The 15,729-nt window shown below is 36.8% G+C and overlaps 1 protein-coding gene across 1 annotated transcript; it reads right to left on the bottom strand.

Annotated features, from left to right (window-relative positions):
• Positions 1–645: 645 nt before the first annotated feature.
• Positions 646–6,185, bottom strand: tagln2 (transgelin 2). The gene is made up of 5 exons (XM_056237816.1): positions 6,044–6,185; positions 3,687–3,871; positions 3,408–3,579; positions 2,062–2,164; positions 646–1,311 (listed from the first exon to the last, which is right to left on the bottom strand). Exons 2-5 carry the CDS (start codon positions 3,864–3,866, stop codon positions 1,161–1,163), a joined length of 606 nt encoding a protein of 201 aa, XP_056093791.1. The 5' UTR covers positions 3,867–3,871; positions 6,044–6,185; the 3' UTR covers positions 646–1,160.
• Between the last annotated feature and the right edge of the window lie 9,544 nt (positions 6,186–15,729).

Below are 15,729 nucleotides of genomic sequence, written 5' to 3'. Positions count from 1 at the left end.
TGCTGCCGTCAAGATTAATCAAACAACAAAAGACAAAGAGAAAATTCACTCCCTGTTCTTGACTGAATAACTTTTGTAACTTTATTGGTAATGTATATTTTACTGTGTGTGCAGTCTTATTTGATAATTTGATTACAGTTTTAACTGAATATCTGAAAATCTTAAACACTGTTCAACAATTTATTTCAATCATTGCTCAGTTGTATTATTTATGGGATTGCTAATTTGTTTTTGTTCCTTTTTAATAACTTGAGTGTTTACTTGTCTTTAATAATGCTTGAAATTTATATTAGTTAGGCTAGTTGTTTTTGCTATGTTATTTTTAAACAATAGGCAAAAAGTTCCTTGTGTAAGTGTTCTTTAGCATGTTGAAATTTGTACATGGTATTTTGCTACAATGAAATGTATTGCAATGACTTAGAATAAATGTGAATAGCTTCTTTCTTTCTTTTTTACCTAATTGGAATCAAATTTAGGAATCGATGAGCAGAATCGGAATTGTTAAAATTCAATCGATACCCCAACCCTAATTTAAAGGATTAGAGAAAAACTGTTATCTGGCATCTGTAACTGCCAGCATTGTTACACAATTCTCAGTGGCAAAGAAACTAAAGCTAAGGCTGGAACACAACTGAACACAGAGACTTCAAAATGTAACTGAATTTTATTAGCAAAATCAATTATTAGTGACTCATGTACAATGTATAAACATATCAATTAAAGGTCCTAGATTCATGTTGATTTTTAGATCAGGGAGCGAATGTAGAGAAGTGGATACAAATCAGATCCACAGAAAGACAAGACAAACAACTGACTGTGCAAGGCCGAATTCTCCTTACATGCATTTTGTTCCCATGGAGTGCAGCAGAATGCATTTCTTTGGAATGCATGTAGTAGAATAATGGAATGTATGTCTGTCTGCACCCTAATAGAATTTAAGGCAGACTTGATTCTTATGGAATGTATTGGATACCAGCTCATGTGTGGGGAATGGTTGGTCTCTGAAGCAAGGACCTAGATCAGTTTTAGGTTCAAATGATACAATGCATTTGTAAACTTTGGTTTAAGCTGTGATCTGTTCATTGTTATTGTTTTAAGACTACACATCTGGTCCACCCTGCTGTTGAGCCAAGAAAGATAGATCACTGGTCGACAGGTCTTTATTTGTTGTTGAAGATCTGTCGAGTTTGACCGTAACCAGTCATGCCTGCTTGTGATGCCCCTTTGTTAGTGCCCATCTGTAGGCCGATTACACTCTGACCCTCTTTCAGCTGATCCTCAGAGAACTCTCTCTTGTTCTCCTGGGATTTCCTGATGTAAAGATAAAAACAAAGAATTCAGTGCACACACATACAGTAGTCTACCGTTCAAAAGTTTGGGGTCAGTGAGTTTATTTGGGTTTTTTTTTTAGTACGGATGAATTAAATTGATCAAAAGTGGCAGTTTTCTATTTCTATTTCAAGTAAATATACATTAGTTCTTGATAATGCATAATAACTGTTTCTTGAGCATCAAATCAGCATATTAGAATAATTTCTGAAGGATCATGTCACACTGAAGACTGGAATAATGATGCTGAAAACTCAGCTTTGCCTCACAGGCATAAATTACATTTTGATGTATAATAATAATTTAAAAAAAAAACGGTTATTTAAAATGTTAGTATTTTTTAACAATGTTACTGTTTTACAATGTTACTGGTGAGCATAAGATACCTTTCATCGACCCCAAACTTGTACTTTTTTAAGCAACGTTTACCCTCGGCTGCCAATGAAGTTATATTTGTTTATAACTGCTGTTTGTTTATAGCCGTCTTTTCTTTTGTGAAGTTTCATAATACCATATTTCTATGAGACATACACTTATCTGTGTTTGCTGATCCCATGCTGGACACATTTAAAATGTCTGGCCAATAAGTGTTTGTAATCATGTTGCTATGACGATAAGCCACAACTGCAAATCAGCCAGTACAGAGGCTTGTTTTTGTTATCTGGTTGCTATGGTTGCCCGGTCAGCCGGTTCATTTTGCGAACAGGAAGAGGAAACTACAATAACACTCACTTGTGAAACCAACTGGGGTCACCGCGGTAACAGCCATCACTCTTGGTAACAGCCAGACTCCCCAAAGACATCAGCATCATTTGCACAGCGGCAAGGTCCTTACCTGCCCACACAAACGTATAGATCAATAAATAAATGATGCCATTTTTTGGCAGTTTCTGATAAGAACATTAATGTAACAGCCATCTGTCTCTTTAGAACTAAAACTAGCTAAACATACTTATTTTCTTTATCGAAATATTAGATGAAAACTTAAGTTTAAGATGAAAGGAATAGTTCACCCTAAAATGAAAATTCTGTCTTCATTTCCTCACCCTCAAACCTGTATGAGTTTCTTTCTTATGCTAAACAACTTCTGAATTCTGAAGAATGTCGGTAACCAAACAGTTGGAAAAAAATACTATGGAAGTCAATGGGGTCCATCAACTGTTTGGTTACCAACATTCTTCAAAATATCTTCTTTTGTGTTCAACAGAACAAAGAAACTCAAACAGGTTTGGAACAACACATGGATGAGTAAATGATGACAGAATTTTCATTTTTGGGTGAACTAAACCTTTAAAGGTGCACTATGCAGGAATTTCGTTTTTGTCAAACAGCGACCCCTAGAGTCGCTGTGGAGTACTTGTACTGTCGTAAATAGCACTCACGCAGAGATGGCTCTGCACTCACGGCCTGATCCCCTCCCCCTGTACACCCCGGTACCTGTTCAGTAGGATGGACGCTGTAACGAGTTGAAATAAGGTGTGGCCCCTTTAAGAGCTGCGCGTCCTGTTTAACTGTTGGCAGTTTGTATTGTATGTGCGCCTCGAACACCACATGTATACGGCGCCGGGTTATTTCTGTTTGATGCTTATTTTATCAGAATTTTATCAGATCTTTTTTGCCGTAAAGCAATTCGTTACATCGCGACACTCCCTGATGCTGCGGCCGGCGGCCCGCCGGCTCAAAGTTGCAAGTGTGTTTTTTCCGCTCACATGCGATAGGGGGGTGCGAAACGACCACCATTCAACCCGAAAAGAGTAATATAACCATTCCAATGACTCCGAAGCTGTTCGGTTGAGGTAAAAAAAACCCTGCATAGTTCACCTTTAAGTTCTAAAATGACTAAAACTGAAAAAAAAAACTACAACTCATAATAACAAAAGCACACAACCAAATCACTAAAATAAATAAAAACTGAAAATATAAAAATAAATGCTGTTCCAAAATATTAATAAATACTATAATAGTATATAAATAATACTAGCATAACACTGTTAAGTGCTAGTTCAATATTTAATGACAGAATTCCTTATCAATCGTTGATTCCTTTAAGAACACGTGATGTGAAAATAGGCGCTCACCCTCCCACAGGTCAACGGTTTGAAACGCGTCAGACTTGGTGATTCCATAGCGTTCAGCAGCAACAAGGAACTGAGAGATTTGCTCCATCTGTTTAAAAGCCATTCCAGAACTTTGGATCTTTTTCACAGGCTTTGAATCCTTATTGAGACTGTTAATTAGCTCACATAAAACCTACAAAGAATGAACAGAAAAAGAGATGATTATGTGGTTACGTACGTGACAAAGACTTTTATAATGTAAGATGTAAAGATAAACTTGAATGTTTTCTCATGACTTACACATCCATCCTTAAGCCACTGCTGAAAGCCTTGTTTTCCAGGTTCAGGGTTTCCTATAGAATCCCCACACTGAGAGATTATCCACTGCACCAGCCGCTCCTCCAGCTCTGGATCGTACTTCTTGTCAATCTTACTTTGTACCTCGCGACTCAGACCATAGGATGGACCTTTATTTGCCATTTTGACTGTGAAAACACACACAGTCTTAGTTTTCATTAACGACACTGGACCAAACCTGCACAAGAAATAGGCAGATGTGCTCTTTGTGTTTTTTAAGCTGCCTCTCTATTTTACATGATCTGTTCGGGCAGGTTTGGTTTTACTGTTAAAAAGACTGAATCTGTGAAGGCAGAGGATTGAGCTTTGTAAGGAATATCTAACTGATTACTGGCATGGAAAAACTTTCAATGTAAATATTGAGTGTACTGTTCATTGAAGTGTATCGTCAAACAGAGCATGTAGCAACACAACCTCTGAACTAGCAAAGAGACAGACATCTCAGATTATAATCAAAAACTGATGACCATTGAGTTTCAAAAATGCTGCAAGCCTGCAACCTGCTTTTGTGTCAACATGTTGTTATGACCTTTCAGCTGTTAGGCTGTATTGGATTTATCAGGCCTTCATTTGAATTCATTACTGTTTCAGGCACCACATCATGAACTAAAATGCAAACACAACAGTATAGGCAAACTCGTACAGATAGAAAGAGAGATGCAAACGAAAACTCGCTTAAATTTGTCAAAGTCCAACCCTCATTCACTAAAGAAAACTGTGTCCTGTTTTCTAGTCAGTCAGGAGTCGGAATTTGTGACTACCATTTGACTCCTTTGTAACATTCAAACACAAAAAGCATACACTCTTTCTTTGCAATAATCCTGCTGTGTCCTCCTTTTTCTAGTTTATTGCACTCAGATTTCACAGCTATCTATGGAATTGTTATAATTCTAGACATTCACATCACAAACATTTCATATACACGCATCCCTGTCTAAACTCTGACATCACTGCAATGGTGAATATACAAAATGACATGTTACATCTTGCCCTGCCCATGTTTGGAGGTGTGTGTGTGTGTGTGTGTGTGTGTGTGTGTGTGTGTGTGTGTGTGGCCTGGTAAACCCTACGTTATGGGGACAAAATGTCCCCACAAAGATGGCAATATCCGAAATCCTTGTTCGTGTGGGGACATTTTTTGGTCCCCATGAGGAAATCAGCTTATAAATCATACTAAGTGATGTTGTTTGAAAATGTAAAAATGCAGAATGTTTCCTGTGATGGGTAGGTTTAGGGATAGGGGCAGTGTAAGGGAATAGAATATACAGTCTGTACAGTATAAAAATCATTATGTCTATGGAAAGTCCCCATAAAACATGAAAACACAACAAGTGTGTGTGTGTGTGTGTGTGTGATGAAAAAACTGTGCATATTAGTCCAATTTGTTCACATCCGGTGAGCATTTCCTGTATCTGTAAGCAGTAGAACACCATCTGTTGAGCCATGTACAATTACACACACAAGCACACCTGAGTCTCTGATGCAATCATACTAAGTTACAACACTGTCCTTTCTCGTAAATGTCATATTATCTCAAATTGCGTAATAATGTTCACCGTATCTGCTGTTTTGGCTTCAGGCTCGATATCATGCAACTCTAAGACTCCCTCTTCAGCAATATTAGCTAAGGATGTGGTGTGGTATGTAACTTATAAGCAAACACTTCTGATATGTAAATGGAGGGACAAATAATTAAGAATGAATTTGTGATATTCAGTTTAGTTATGGTTTGTCAAGTCAAAAAATCAAATTGTCAACTGAGCTTTAACCACTAACACTTAGTCTTCAAACACAGGAAACCAGATGTTGTTAGAGTTGGTTTCTGTTCAGAACAAAAGCATTTTTGCAGAGATCTGATACTCTCAGTTGAATCTCACAAAAGAGAGAGAGAGAGAGAGAGAGAGAGGGGAGTAAAAAGGACAACCCTCATTTGCAGAGGAAAAACATGTGCGTCATGTATCCAGATTATAATTCATTTTTGGAAGATGCAGTTTGAAACTGTGTGTTTATGTGAAAGATGGAGAGATCTTGCAACATGTCATCAGCTACTGCCAATAAAAAGACTTTTAAAGACACAGAACATGTGAAAACAGGCAGAGGCATTCAACAGAATTCTAAAGAATGAACTAAGATTACGAGATTTCTTTATTCTTTGCTAGTCAGTCCACACCACTAAAACACATCTCTAAATACTCCAATTTTCTCTCTTTCTCTACCTTGGTTTATATTAGGCTACATATTTATTCCTTACAAAATCATTTTAACATAGCAATAGGTAGGTTTATATGTAAAGTACTTACCAGTTTATATGAAACCCTGCTCAGTAGTCTTGATATGGAAATGCGTATTCTGTGTTGCACACAACTGTGTGTGTTAATGTGAAAATAATCTCTTCCTCTTTATGACAAAGTTCAGGGTCCAAGCTCAGGGAGTGCCACTCTCATGGAAATGACTTCACCAAGAGCGAGACGGAGCATGAGAACGAGAGGGAGTGTAGGACAAGAACTAGAATGGCAAAAGAGGAGGTAACCACATCCATAAAAGGTCATGACTTTTTTCGGAGTCTCTCTCTCTCTCCACCATTTTCTGCCCCTCCCTTCCTCTCTCGTTTCCCTGTATTGCAATGTGCGTCCTTATTTGGGAGATGGAAAAGAAGCGGTTGGGACAAAGCGAGGAATTTCTTCACATGCCTTCTCCTCCACTCCGCCCAGAGTGGAATGACACTGGCATGAATGAGAAAATAATATCTTGGCATTTTCTATGGAGGCTGCTGATTAAAGGGTTTGATGAAATAGGATGTCACAGAGTGCAAACATGACAACTGACCGAAAAAAAATTAAACAAGCCTCAGACTGTAAATGTTGCAAAAACGAGAAAGAGACATCAGACAGACATGCATACCATTCCTGACATGTCATGACATCACTAGACAAAGTGAACTGTAATGATATCATCATCTGACGTCTGCTTAGAATTTAGTCACTTCCCTTTGCTTTTATGTCTAGTTTTTGTAATAGCCTAATCTTCTGTTGACTTGTCTATTCTCTGTACGGTTTTATAACTTTGGATTGTTTTCTAAATATTCAAAAATATTGTCTCAAGTTTAGTTTAGTTGAGTATATATCTATATTCGATAGGTTTATGAGTTGTGGACTGATAAAATATTTACCTGTTATTTGTAAATACATTTTGAGAGTCAGTAAATGAAGGCTAGGACTACATTGTTGGATTCATCTAATGGTTTAATGATGGGTATAGACATATTAAGTGTCTAATGTTAGAGATCAACTAACTTTTACTTGTAGTTGATAAAATGCTGTTCATCGTGTTACCTTGAAAACCAGCACATTGAAGTGAGGTCTCATGTTAAGCTTGTTGAGATTCATCAGTGGTTGGGGTGTGTGTGTCATTCACTGGTCTGATGTGAGATGAGATAACACAGAGTGGCTCTGGGTGGGGTTTCCCATTCATACACAAATAATGGTTTTACTACACTAGCATTTAAACGTTTGGGGTTGTTGTGGCAAAAATGCTGTTAAACATCATCACTGCGTAAGAGACAACTCGGAATCAAATTATTAAAAGAGAAGTATTTATTCTTGCAAGAATAGGCCCAGTCGCCAACACAGCAGTTACCCTGTGGAGTGAGTGAGACACAGACAGGAAGAATTGGGCAATCTTTATACTGCTCTTCAAGGTCCTTTTCCCTGCAGAGCTGCCCAGTAGTTTTCCACAGACAAAAGGCCCTTTACTGCTAGCTTTGATTTATCACTAACTAACCCTTTAAACTCCCCTTAACTAGATGACCTTCTGACCTCAGAGGTCCTTGCCCATCTGGTTCTAGAGTGTTTCGCTCCTGCACTTCAGGTGTACAAACATACATACATTTCAGAGAAGTTCCTCCTTCTCACATCAGACTGCAAATGATAAAACCATATGACATTCCTTTGTATTGTCCACTGAAAATAAATGAAAATCAAAAAATTCCACAACAGGGTCAATACTTTTTTTTTTTTCTTTGAATTTTTATTTTATTTTATTCATCATAGATGCATTAAATTTACATTTTCTTTACCAAAAATGGCAGTAATGATAAATTCATAATGAATTCCTTATATTAGCCTGCAACTGCATGCGAGTGTGTGTAAAAGTATATCTGAATGAATGAATGTCTGAAGAGAGAGGTGTAGTCTTAAGAGCAACAGATGCCATAACAATGAGTTTGTCTCCACTAGTCAGTGTATTCTATTGAACATAATAAAAACATCACTGTCAATGTGTCTGTGGGGTTGTGTATGTTTGGGTGTGTTTTGCAGCTATGTTGTGCTGTTTTAGCCCTCGGGAGGATAAAGTATCTACTGAAGATGTTTCGGCGCCACATGTCCCCGCAGATCTGCCGGACATGAGCTGTACGTAATCCTGCTCTCCAGCACTGAGACTGAACAGGTGTGGCGCTGTTTTCACCATCCTCTCTGTTGTCCTCCCACGTAGAGGCCTCAGAACGGCCCTGTCTCACTAGTGCCACCTGCTGGTACAAGTGCTCTCCTTCAGATCCCTTGTTTGAGTACACCGAAGGCTGAAGGAGAAGAGCCCGCACAAGGAGCAGAAAAGATACCTGAGTAAGTCATACACAGATTGATTATGTGTGCATTTTAATACATTCGTGTGTGTGTGTGTGTGTGTGTGTGTGTGTGTGTGTGTGTGTGTGTGTGTGTGTGTGTGTGTGTGTGTGTGTGTGTGTGTGTGTGTGTGTGTGTGTGTGTGTGTGTGTGTGTGTGTGTGTGTGTGTGTGTGTGTGTAAGAGAAAGAGAAAGAGATGCTGCATACCAAATTACCACATTTGTGTGACTATTCCTTAAAAATGTTATTTGTGTATTTGTTGTTTTTTTCTAAATAATTTTGTTCTAATTTAACATTTGTTTTTATTTATGTATTTCAGTTTGTTCCAATTTAACAACATATTTAATTTTATTTATAAGCACATTTATTTATACATTCTAATTTAATTCAAATTTTGAATTTTATTTATCAGAATTTTGTTCCAATTTTATAATATATTGATTTTTTTACTTTATTCTTTATAAGTGTATTATTTATATATTTTACTTTCTTTTTTTTTTTTTTTCTTTTTTTTTTTACAAATGTTTATTATATATTTAATTTTATTTTAACATTTTAAAATATTATGAGTGTATTTATTTGTTTTCTAATTGTGTTGTAATTTTACTAGATTTGTATTAATTTTTATCATTTACTTTTTAAACTAAAACAGGGTCTGCAGCATTTCCAAAAGTCTCCGTTTTCGACGGTAAAAAACTCCAGAGTAGAATAGACATCAGGTGTAACTGTTGCAAAAGTTATGCGTTTTAAATCAAAATGCAGTAAACAGGGCCTTAGATAGAGAGAGAGAGGTGGTGTTGTGTACTTAGTGCAGGGTTGTATCCATTGCCTTGGTTGAGTGTGGGATTGCTGTGTAGGGAATGGGCACATCACAGGTAAAAGGGCCAAAACATCCAGACATTTGAGATATAGTGGCAGTAAATGCCACCCTACTACCAGTTGCAATTAACAAGAAACATAAACTTTTGATAAATAAGATTCAACAGATTCACGCACATAAAGTCGTGTCATTGGTCAGTCAAACACATAATCCCTCCAAGGGGCATCCCTAGATCTATTTTTAACTGATAAATCCTTGTCTGACAATGAAGATTATTATATAATGACCTGAGAGAGTAATTTTCAATGATAATAGTTCAGCATTCTTGCCATGTGTTTTCAATTAGCTGTTTAGAATCAGAACTACTGATGCCAGATTCAAAAAAACAAATTACTCTTATAATCTGTATGAAAAGGTATGAAATTGTTTATAATTCAATTTGATTAATTCAGACTGTTCACTAATGCACTGAATTGTTTACAGCAGTTTCTCACATCAAAATAGTAACAAGATACTTAAATCAGAAAAAGAGCACTCTGGGTGGATAGTTATTGTCAGCTATGATGAAGCAGCTCTTTATTGTGTGTATTGTGTGTGAACAACTCTGTACTGCAAGTAATGACAATTTATATCCATAACTGTTTTTACACAGAGTATGAAAATATGGGGACACTTGTTTTGAGGGGGGTGTGTGCCCCTGGTCCTGCCCCAAACTCATGCCATTAGTTGAGCCTTAATTTTGTTGCTGTGTCGGGCTGCTCCAACAATCTGAGCAATATACAAATGCATTACACGTAGCACTTTCTGCATTTTAAGCCGGGATTGAGAAAAGTATTTTAACATTGAACATGACATATTTTAGCTTGAAGAAATTTGAGCTACTTTGTTCAACTTTGAAGATTGACCTCTTCAGGGTAGCAGGTCCTGATACAAAACAACAATCATGTGAGCTGAAACAGACTGAAATTATCTGCTTATTTTACTGCATATTTTTTAAAACTCAAGATCTTTCGAATGATTATACATTTTTCCAAATTTATTTGCAAAATTCAATATTCAAATGGCATTACCTGGTTCCCAACCTTTTTTTGTCTGAGACCCCCTTTTTCCCAAGAAAATATTTGAGGGTCCCCCTTCACATTTAATGATATTATCGCTCTTGTAAGCTTGCAGCAAGGATGACAAAATGTTTTTTTTTTTTTAAACAAACGGTATGTTTATGCACAAATAATAGCCTATAATATTGAAAATACAATAACAAAAACATCAGTAGGCCCTTTGTAATTTAAAAACGTAAGCCTGGGACGTAAGCCTGGCGTGTTGCCTGCACAAACAAAAATATTCACACTGGTGTGTAGCCTTAGCCTGACTACGTCAGACTTCCTACTTCCGCTAATTTCATTTCGCTCCTGTAGTCAGTCTGAGATAGCAGCCTATCTTTCTGTTTTCCACCGGCCTGAAAACAGCCTGGCCAATCAACGAACAGAGGGCGGGCTGAAAGCCGTGACGTAGTCGGTAAGCGCCGTGTTTAAGATTAGGTCAGGGAAATCGAAAACGACCGCTGATATGGAGACGCGGATGCAATTCGCTCTGTTGTGGAGAATATTCCCGGCATTAGCAAACTGAAGCCCGAACACGAAGAGTGTGTATTAAACATTTTGAATGGAGGTGATGTTGTGGCCCTACTCCCTTTGGGAAAAGTTTAATTTATCAACTATTACCGATCGTCAGCGAGAAACTGGGGAGCCTTTTGACAGGTCAGTGTCTCTTTTCTTTTCCAGGTCTTAAATACCGTAAAACTTCAAATAAAAGCCCGGGCTTTTATTTGCCCAAATCGTCGAACTGCACCGGCTTGTACTTGAGATAGGCGTCTAACTTATATGAGACAGGCCTTTGTAGTTGAGATGTTGTTCATTGAGATGTTGTTCCTAGAGTCTATAATCTCTAAAAATCTCCAAATGCTCCACGTGAAACCGCGGTCTTCCGACCTCTTACTATCTTGTCGATTGATTTTTATGAATATGCGCGAGGGAGAGAGAGCAAGACAGCGCTCGTGTTGTTTGTAGACGTGGGAGTGCGCGCGCGCGGCCGGGGCTCGCTCTCTCTCTCTCTCTCTCTCTCTCTCTCTCTCTCTCTCTCTCTCTCTCTCTCTCTCTCTCTCTCTCTCTCTCTCTCTCTCTCTCTCTCTCTCTCTCTCTCTCTCTCTCTCTCTCTCTCTCTCTCTCTCTCTCTCTCTCTCTCTCTCTCTCTCTCTCTCTCTCTCTCTCTCTCTCTCTCTCTCTCTCTCTCTCTCTCGTGCCCTGTCAAGCGCAGCAGTCATTCTATTACATCACTCACAGATCAAAAAAGTCGTTTACAGCCATGTTCACTCGGGTAACGTTATTTCGCTCGCATCATCAACTGTTTACAGTGGAAGTTCGATCATAGATTTGAGTTCGATGCATGATGTCTGTGGTTCGATGCGGCTGTGTCGGCGCATAACATACGTCATAAACAAACTTATCTGATTGGCTTACGGGTAACCAATGATTTTAAACTTCAGCACGCGCCCCCTAGCGAGAGAGAAAACACTTCTCTATTATGCTATCCCAGACTCTGTGTACGAAGCAAAGTGAAGTAGCAGAGTCTGGTATTACCAGGCTAGTGTAGCCTAGCCTAGGTAAAAAAAAAGAAAAGAAAGAATTTAGGCTATTATGACTGTTGTCTGGGACCTCAATATTTGCATGTTATTTGTGGGGCTTTATTTTTTACGCTTTTGGCGCTATAGCGAGCGATAATAAACTTGCATTTATTAACAGAATAATGCGTCTTTCGGAAGAACATTGTAGCCAGAACTACTTCTCTCTGTGTACGTCAATGACGAGTCACACAGGTACTGGGCTACTCCGCAGCGGCAGCGATCCGAACCAGTGTAAAATAGTCCCAATGTAAACACTTATTATAGGTGTACCATAGTGGTTCAGGATAAGACAAAAACACGGATTGGAAAATGGATTCATGATGAACTCGCTCATTATATACATTTTGTAAATTTTGAACAGAAAAAAACCTTTCAAAATATGACGCGACCCCCCACAGAGCTCGCTGAGGCCCCCTTGTGGGCCGCGATCCCCCTGTTGGGAACCGATGCCATACACACACATGATACAGTTTTTGTCATTTATGGTAAACAAATTGTTTTATTTTATTGTCATCAAAAAAGAATGTGTGACTTTGGTGAGAAGGCTTTTGTCACAGATCAAAGAATAATTTATCATGTATACACACATTTTCTTTTTCATACTCACCTTTTCTGTGACCTATAGTGTAACCTTGGGTTAAAAGTCTATTTACTAAGAATACTCAAAAAGTGGTGTTCATTTGTGGGGATTTTAATATAGATCTCTTAAATCCCAATAAGCATAAACTTACAGATGAATTTATTAGGGATGTCCCGATACCACTTTTTCACTTCCGATACCGATACCGATGCCGCAGCTTTGGCTTTTGCCGATACCGATATTAATCCGATATTTTTATTTTATTCTTAAACTAATAAAAAATAGCAATTTTCTCAATTAGCCAGCTAAAATATACCTCCTATATAGTCCACAACAACAGTTGATTATGAAAGATTGCCACCCTTTATTCAAACACTACAAAAAAAATAAAGAAATATATAAATGAAAGAAAATACAGGTACTTCAGTACTTAAAGCTAGCTAGCTACCAACAGGTTTAAAGTTAAAACAATTTAAACAGCAGCATTCTACATTGTAAATACCAGTACAGTTTTTGTTTTTTAAATCAAGTAGAATTTCTATAACTGTGTGTTAAACTGATTATCACTCTTGTGTGTGTTAAACACAATCTACTTAATACAGACAGCTTCATTATAAAGATAAACAACAAATCCCCAAAATATATGATCATAATCTATGACAAAAATGCTATTATAAACTAGATTAGTGGATAATACACATGGCTCTTTTTATTGTTGTAAAATACATTCATGAAAAACAAGATAACAAAAATGAAAAAGATAATTATTTTAGATATAGCTAAATCTGCTATAAAATTAAGACGTGTTTTAAGTGTATTGCACAGCTATTTAATGAGGCAGCAACATTAATAATTATTAATGTTAATAAGCTTTAATTGCGTCACTGCATTATGATATGAAAGGCTCCAATACAGTGCGGCACAAAGCGCTAATGCGCATCCCGAGCGGAGAATGATGCGCTTGAAGCCACGTGGAGTTACAGCACGCAGCGCGTCGAGTCCGCTTTGAAAAGTTCAAAGCACAACGGAGATACATATTGATGGACAGTGTATTATACAGTATCTATCTATGCAATCGTTTATTGAGCCTTTTCTTTTAACAGTTTTAAATTTCAGTTACTGTGCGCGTGAAGAACAATTATAGTGCTCTGACTCTAGTGTTGTGATCAAACCGACAGCGTCCGACACCCGGTAGAGAGTAACACGATTGAGTTACAGCAATAAAGTCCAGCAAGATAAAGTTGTTTTATGCGAAAACATAGACCTTTATCTTACAGATCAAGTATAATAGTATTAACATTGAATCATCTTGAAGATAGTTTCATCATTGACTGTATCATTGACTTCATCATTGACGCGCTGTTTGAATGCTGAATGGAGAATGACTGACAGCCGCGAGAGGGAAAAGTTTACGTGAACTTGAATTTAATGACTTAAATATTAATTTATATCTCACATAATGGCTTCAGAACACTTATAATAGAGTGCACGAAAACGTTATGGTACTTTAGAATGTTTTTGTGCCTTTTGTGGGGCTTAACAATAACACATAATAGTATACCCACAATATCGGATTTGGATCGGCCTCGTCTGATCGATGCTGATCGATACCCGATCCCGCAAAAATGGCAGTATCGGAGCCGATACCGATCCTGAGTATCGGATCGGGACATCCCTAGAATTTATCGATTTAATGTTTAGCATGAGTCTTTTCCCACTTATAACTAAACCAAGTAGAATTTCATCACACTGTGCAACTCTAATAGACAACATATTTACAAACCGAATGGACAATAGTCTAAAGAGTGGTTTGTTACTAAATGACATAAGTGATCATTTGCCAGTTTTTGCGATGTGTGTTGGTGATCATGTGAAGTATAAGGAAGTTAATGAGGTTAGTTACACTTTAAAACCTGATGAGTTAGTTCAACTCAAACCGTTTGAGGAAACCGATTGCCTTAAATCATTTAAGTTTATTAACTCAAACAATTTAAGCATAAAAAAATATTTGAATTGTGTCCAAGTAACTCAATAACTTATTGTTAAGATAACAAGGGTAAATAAAGTTAATAGTACTAATTCCATTCAGTTAATATAACTTAAATCTATGAAGTACACTGTAAACCCGGATAAGTTGGCAGAACTCAAAACACTTTTAATAGTATAAACTTAGTTAGCTTTAAAAAGCTAATCTCCTAAAGTAGTAAATGCTAACATATTAGCAATAGTATGTTATACAGAAGCACTTGCTGTATGAGCGCAACAATATAAAGAGATTATTTCCTCTCAAATCAAGCTGCATGCACCACTTGTCACCATGATGGTAACTATCCTAAAGCCAACATTAACAGAAATTCTTCTAAATTAGCATAACAAAACATTAATCACTACTAAATCTCACACTTAACATTAATCTTACACAAAAAAAACCCATTAAATTACACTTAATTTTAACATTTACTCTCCCTTTCGAGTGCCATCAGCAAAGCATGCTGGGAAATAGATATCCAGCCGTTTCAGTTAAACTTAAGTTCGTCTAAATTAAAATAAATAATTTCATAAAACTCAAAACAATGAAACAGTTCAGTTTACTTAAAATATATCAGTTCTGTGAACTTGAAAGAAAAAGAAAGTGCTAAATACTCATAAAAATTAATTTGACTGAACTAATTCGTTTAATTTAAGTTTGTCCTACTCAAACCAATTAATTATTTTGAGCATTAGGGTTTACAGTGTACAGGAGAATCAGAACTGTTGAATCAATAAATACACTTAGAAGTGTATTACTTACATATAATTGGAAAAAATTGTATGATGAGACTGATACCAATAATGCATACGCAACATTTCTGTCCACTTTTAAATCATTATATGATGAACACTGTCCTTTAAAACAATTAACCATAAAGCACAAATTTAAAGAGAGACCATGGATGACAAAAGGATTAAAAAATGCTTGTAAAAAAAAGAACACCTTGTATAAAGAATTTATAAAACACAGAACAAAAGAAGCTGAGAATAAATACAAAAGATATAAAAATAAATTGACCAGTATCATGAGGATAAGTAAGAAAGATTATTATAATAAAATATTAAATGATAATAAAAATGATATCAAGGGTATATGGAAAGTGCTAAATAATATTATAAGGAATGGACCAATGAATAAAAAATACCCTCAGCATTATATAGAAAATGAGAGGACTTTAAGCAACATGGAAGAAGTGGTCAATGGGTTTAACAATTTCTTTGTAAGTGTGGGAGCAAAGCTGGCTGATGTTATTAA

Source organism: Rhinichthys klamathensis, unplaced genomic scaffold (assembly GCF_029890125.1).
Source record: "Rhinichthys klamathensis goyatoka isolate OS25496 unplaced genomic scaffold, OSU_Roscu_1.1 h1tg000501l_1, whole genome shotgun sequence".
Classification (NCBI taxonomy): Eukaryota; Metazoa; Chordata; class Actinopteri; order Cypriniformes; family Leuciscidae; genus Rhinichthys; species Rhinichthys klamathensis.
Note: the sequence above shows the minus strand (reverse complement) of the source record. Positions and strands in the feature narration are given on the sequence as shown.

Coding starts and splice junctions, on each gene's coding strand:
- tagln2 (XM_056237816.1), bottom strand. CDS start 3,866: ATGGCAAATAAAGGTCCATCCTATGGTCTGAGTCGCGAGGTACAAAGT. Junction 2,165..3,407: donor AACCGTTGACCTGTGGGAGG/GTGAGCGCCTAT, acceptor TTGTGTGGGCAG/GTAAGGACCTTGCCGCTGTG. Junction 1,312..2,061: donor GACCCCAGTTGGTTTCACAA/GTGAGTGTTATT, acceptor TCTTTACATCAG/GAAATCCCAGGAGAACAAGA.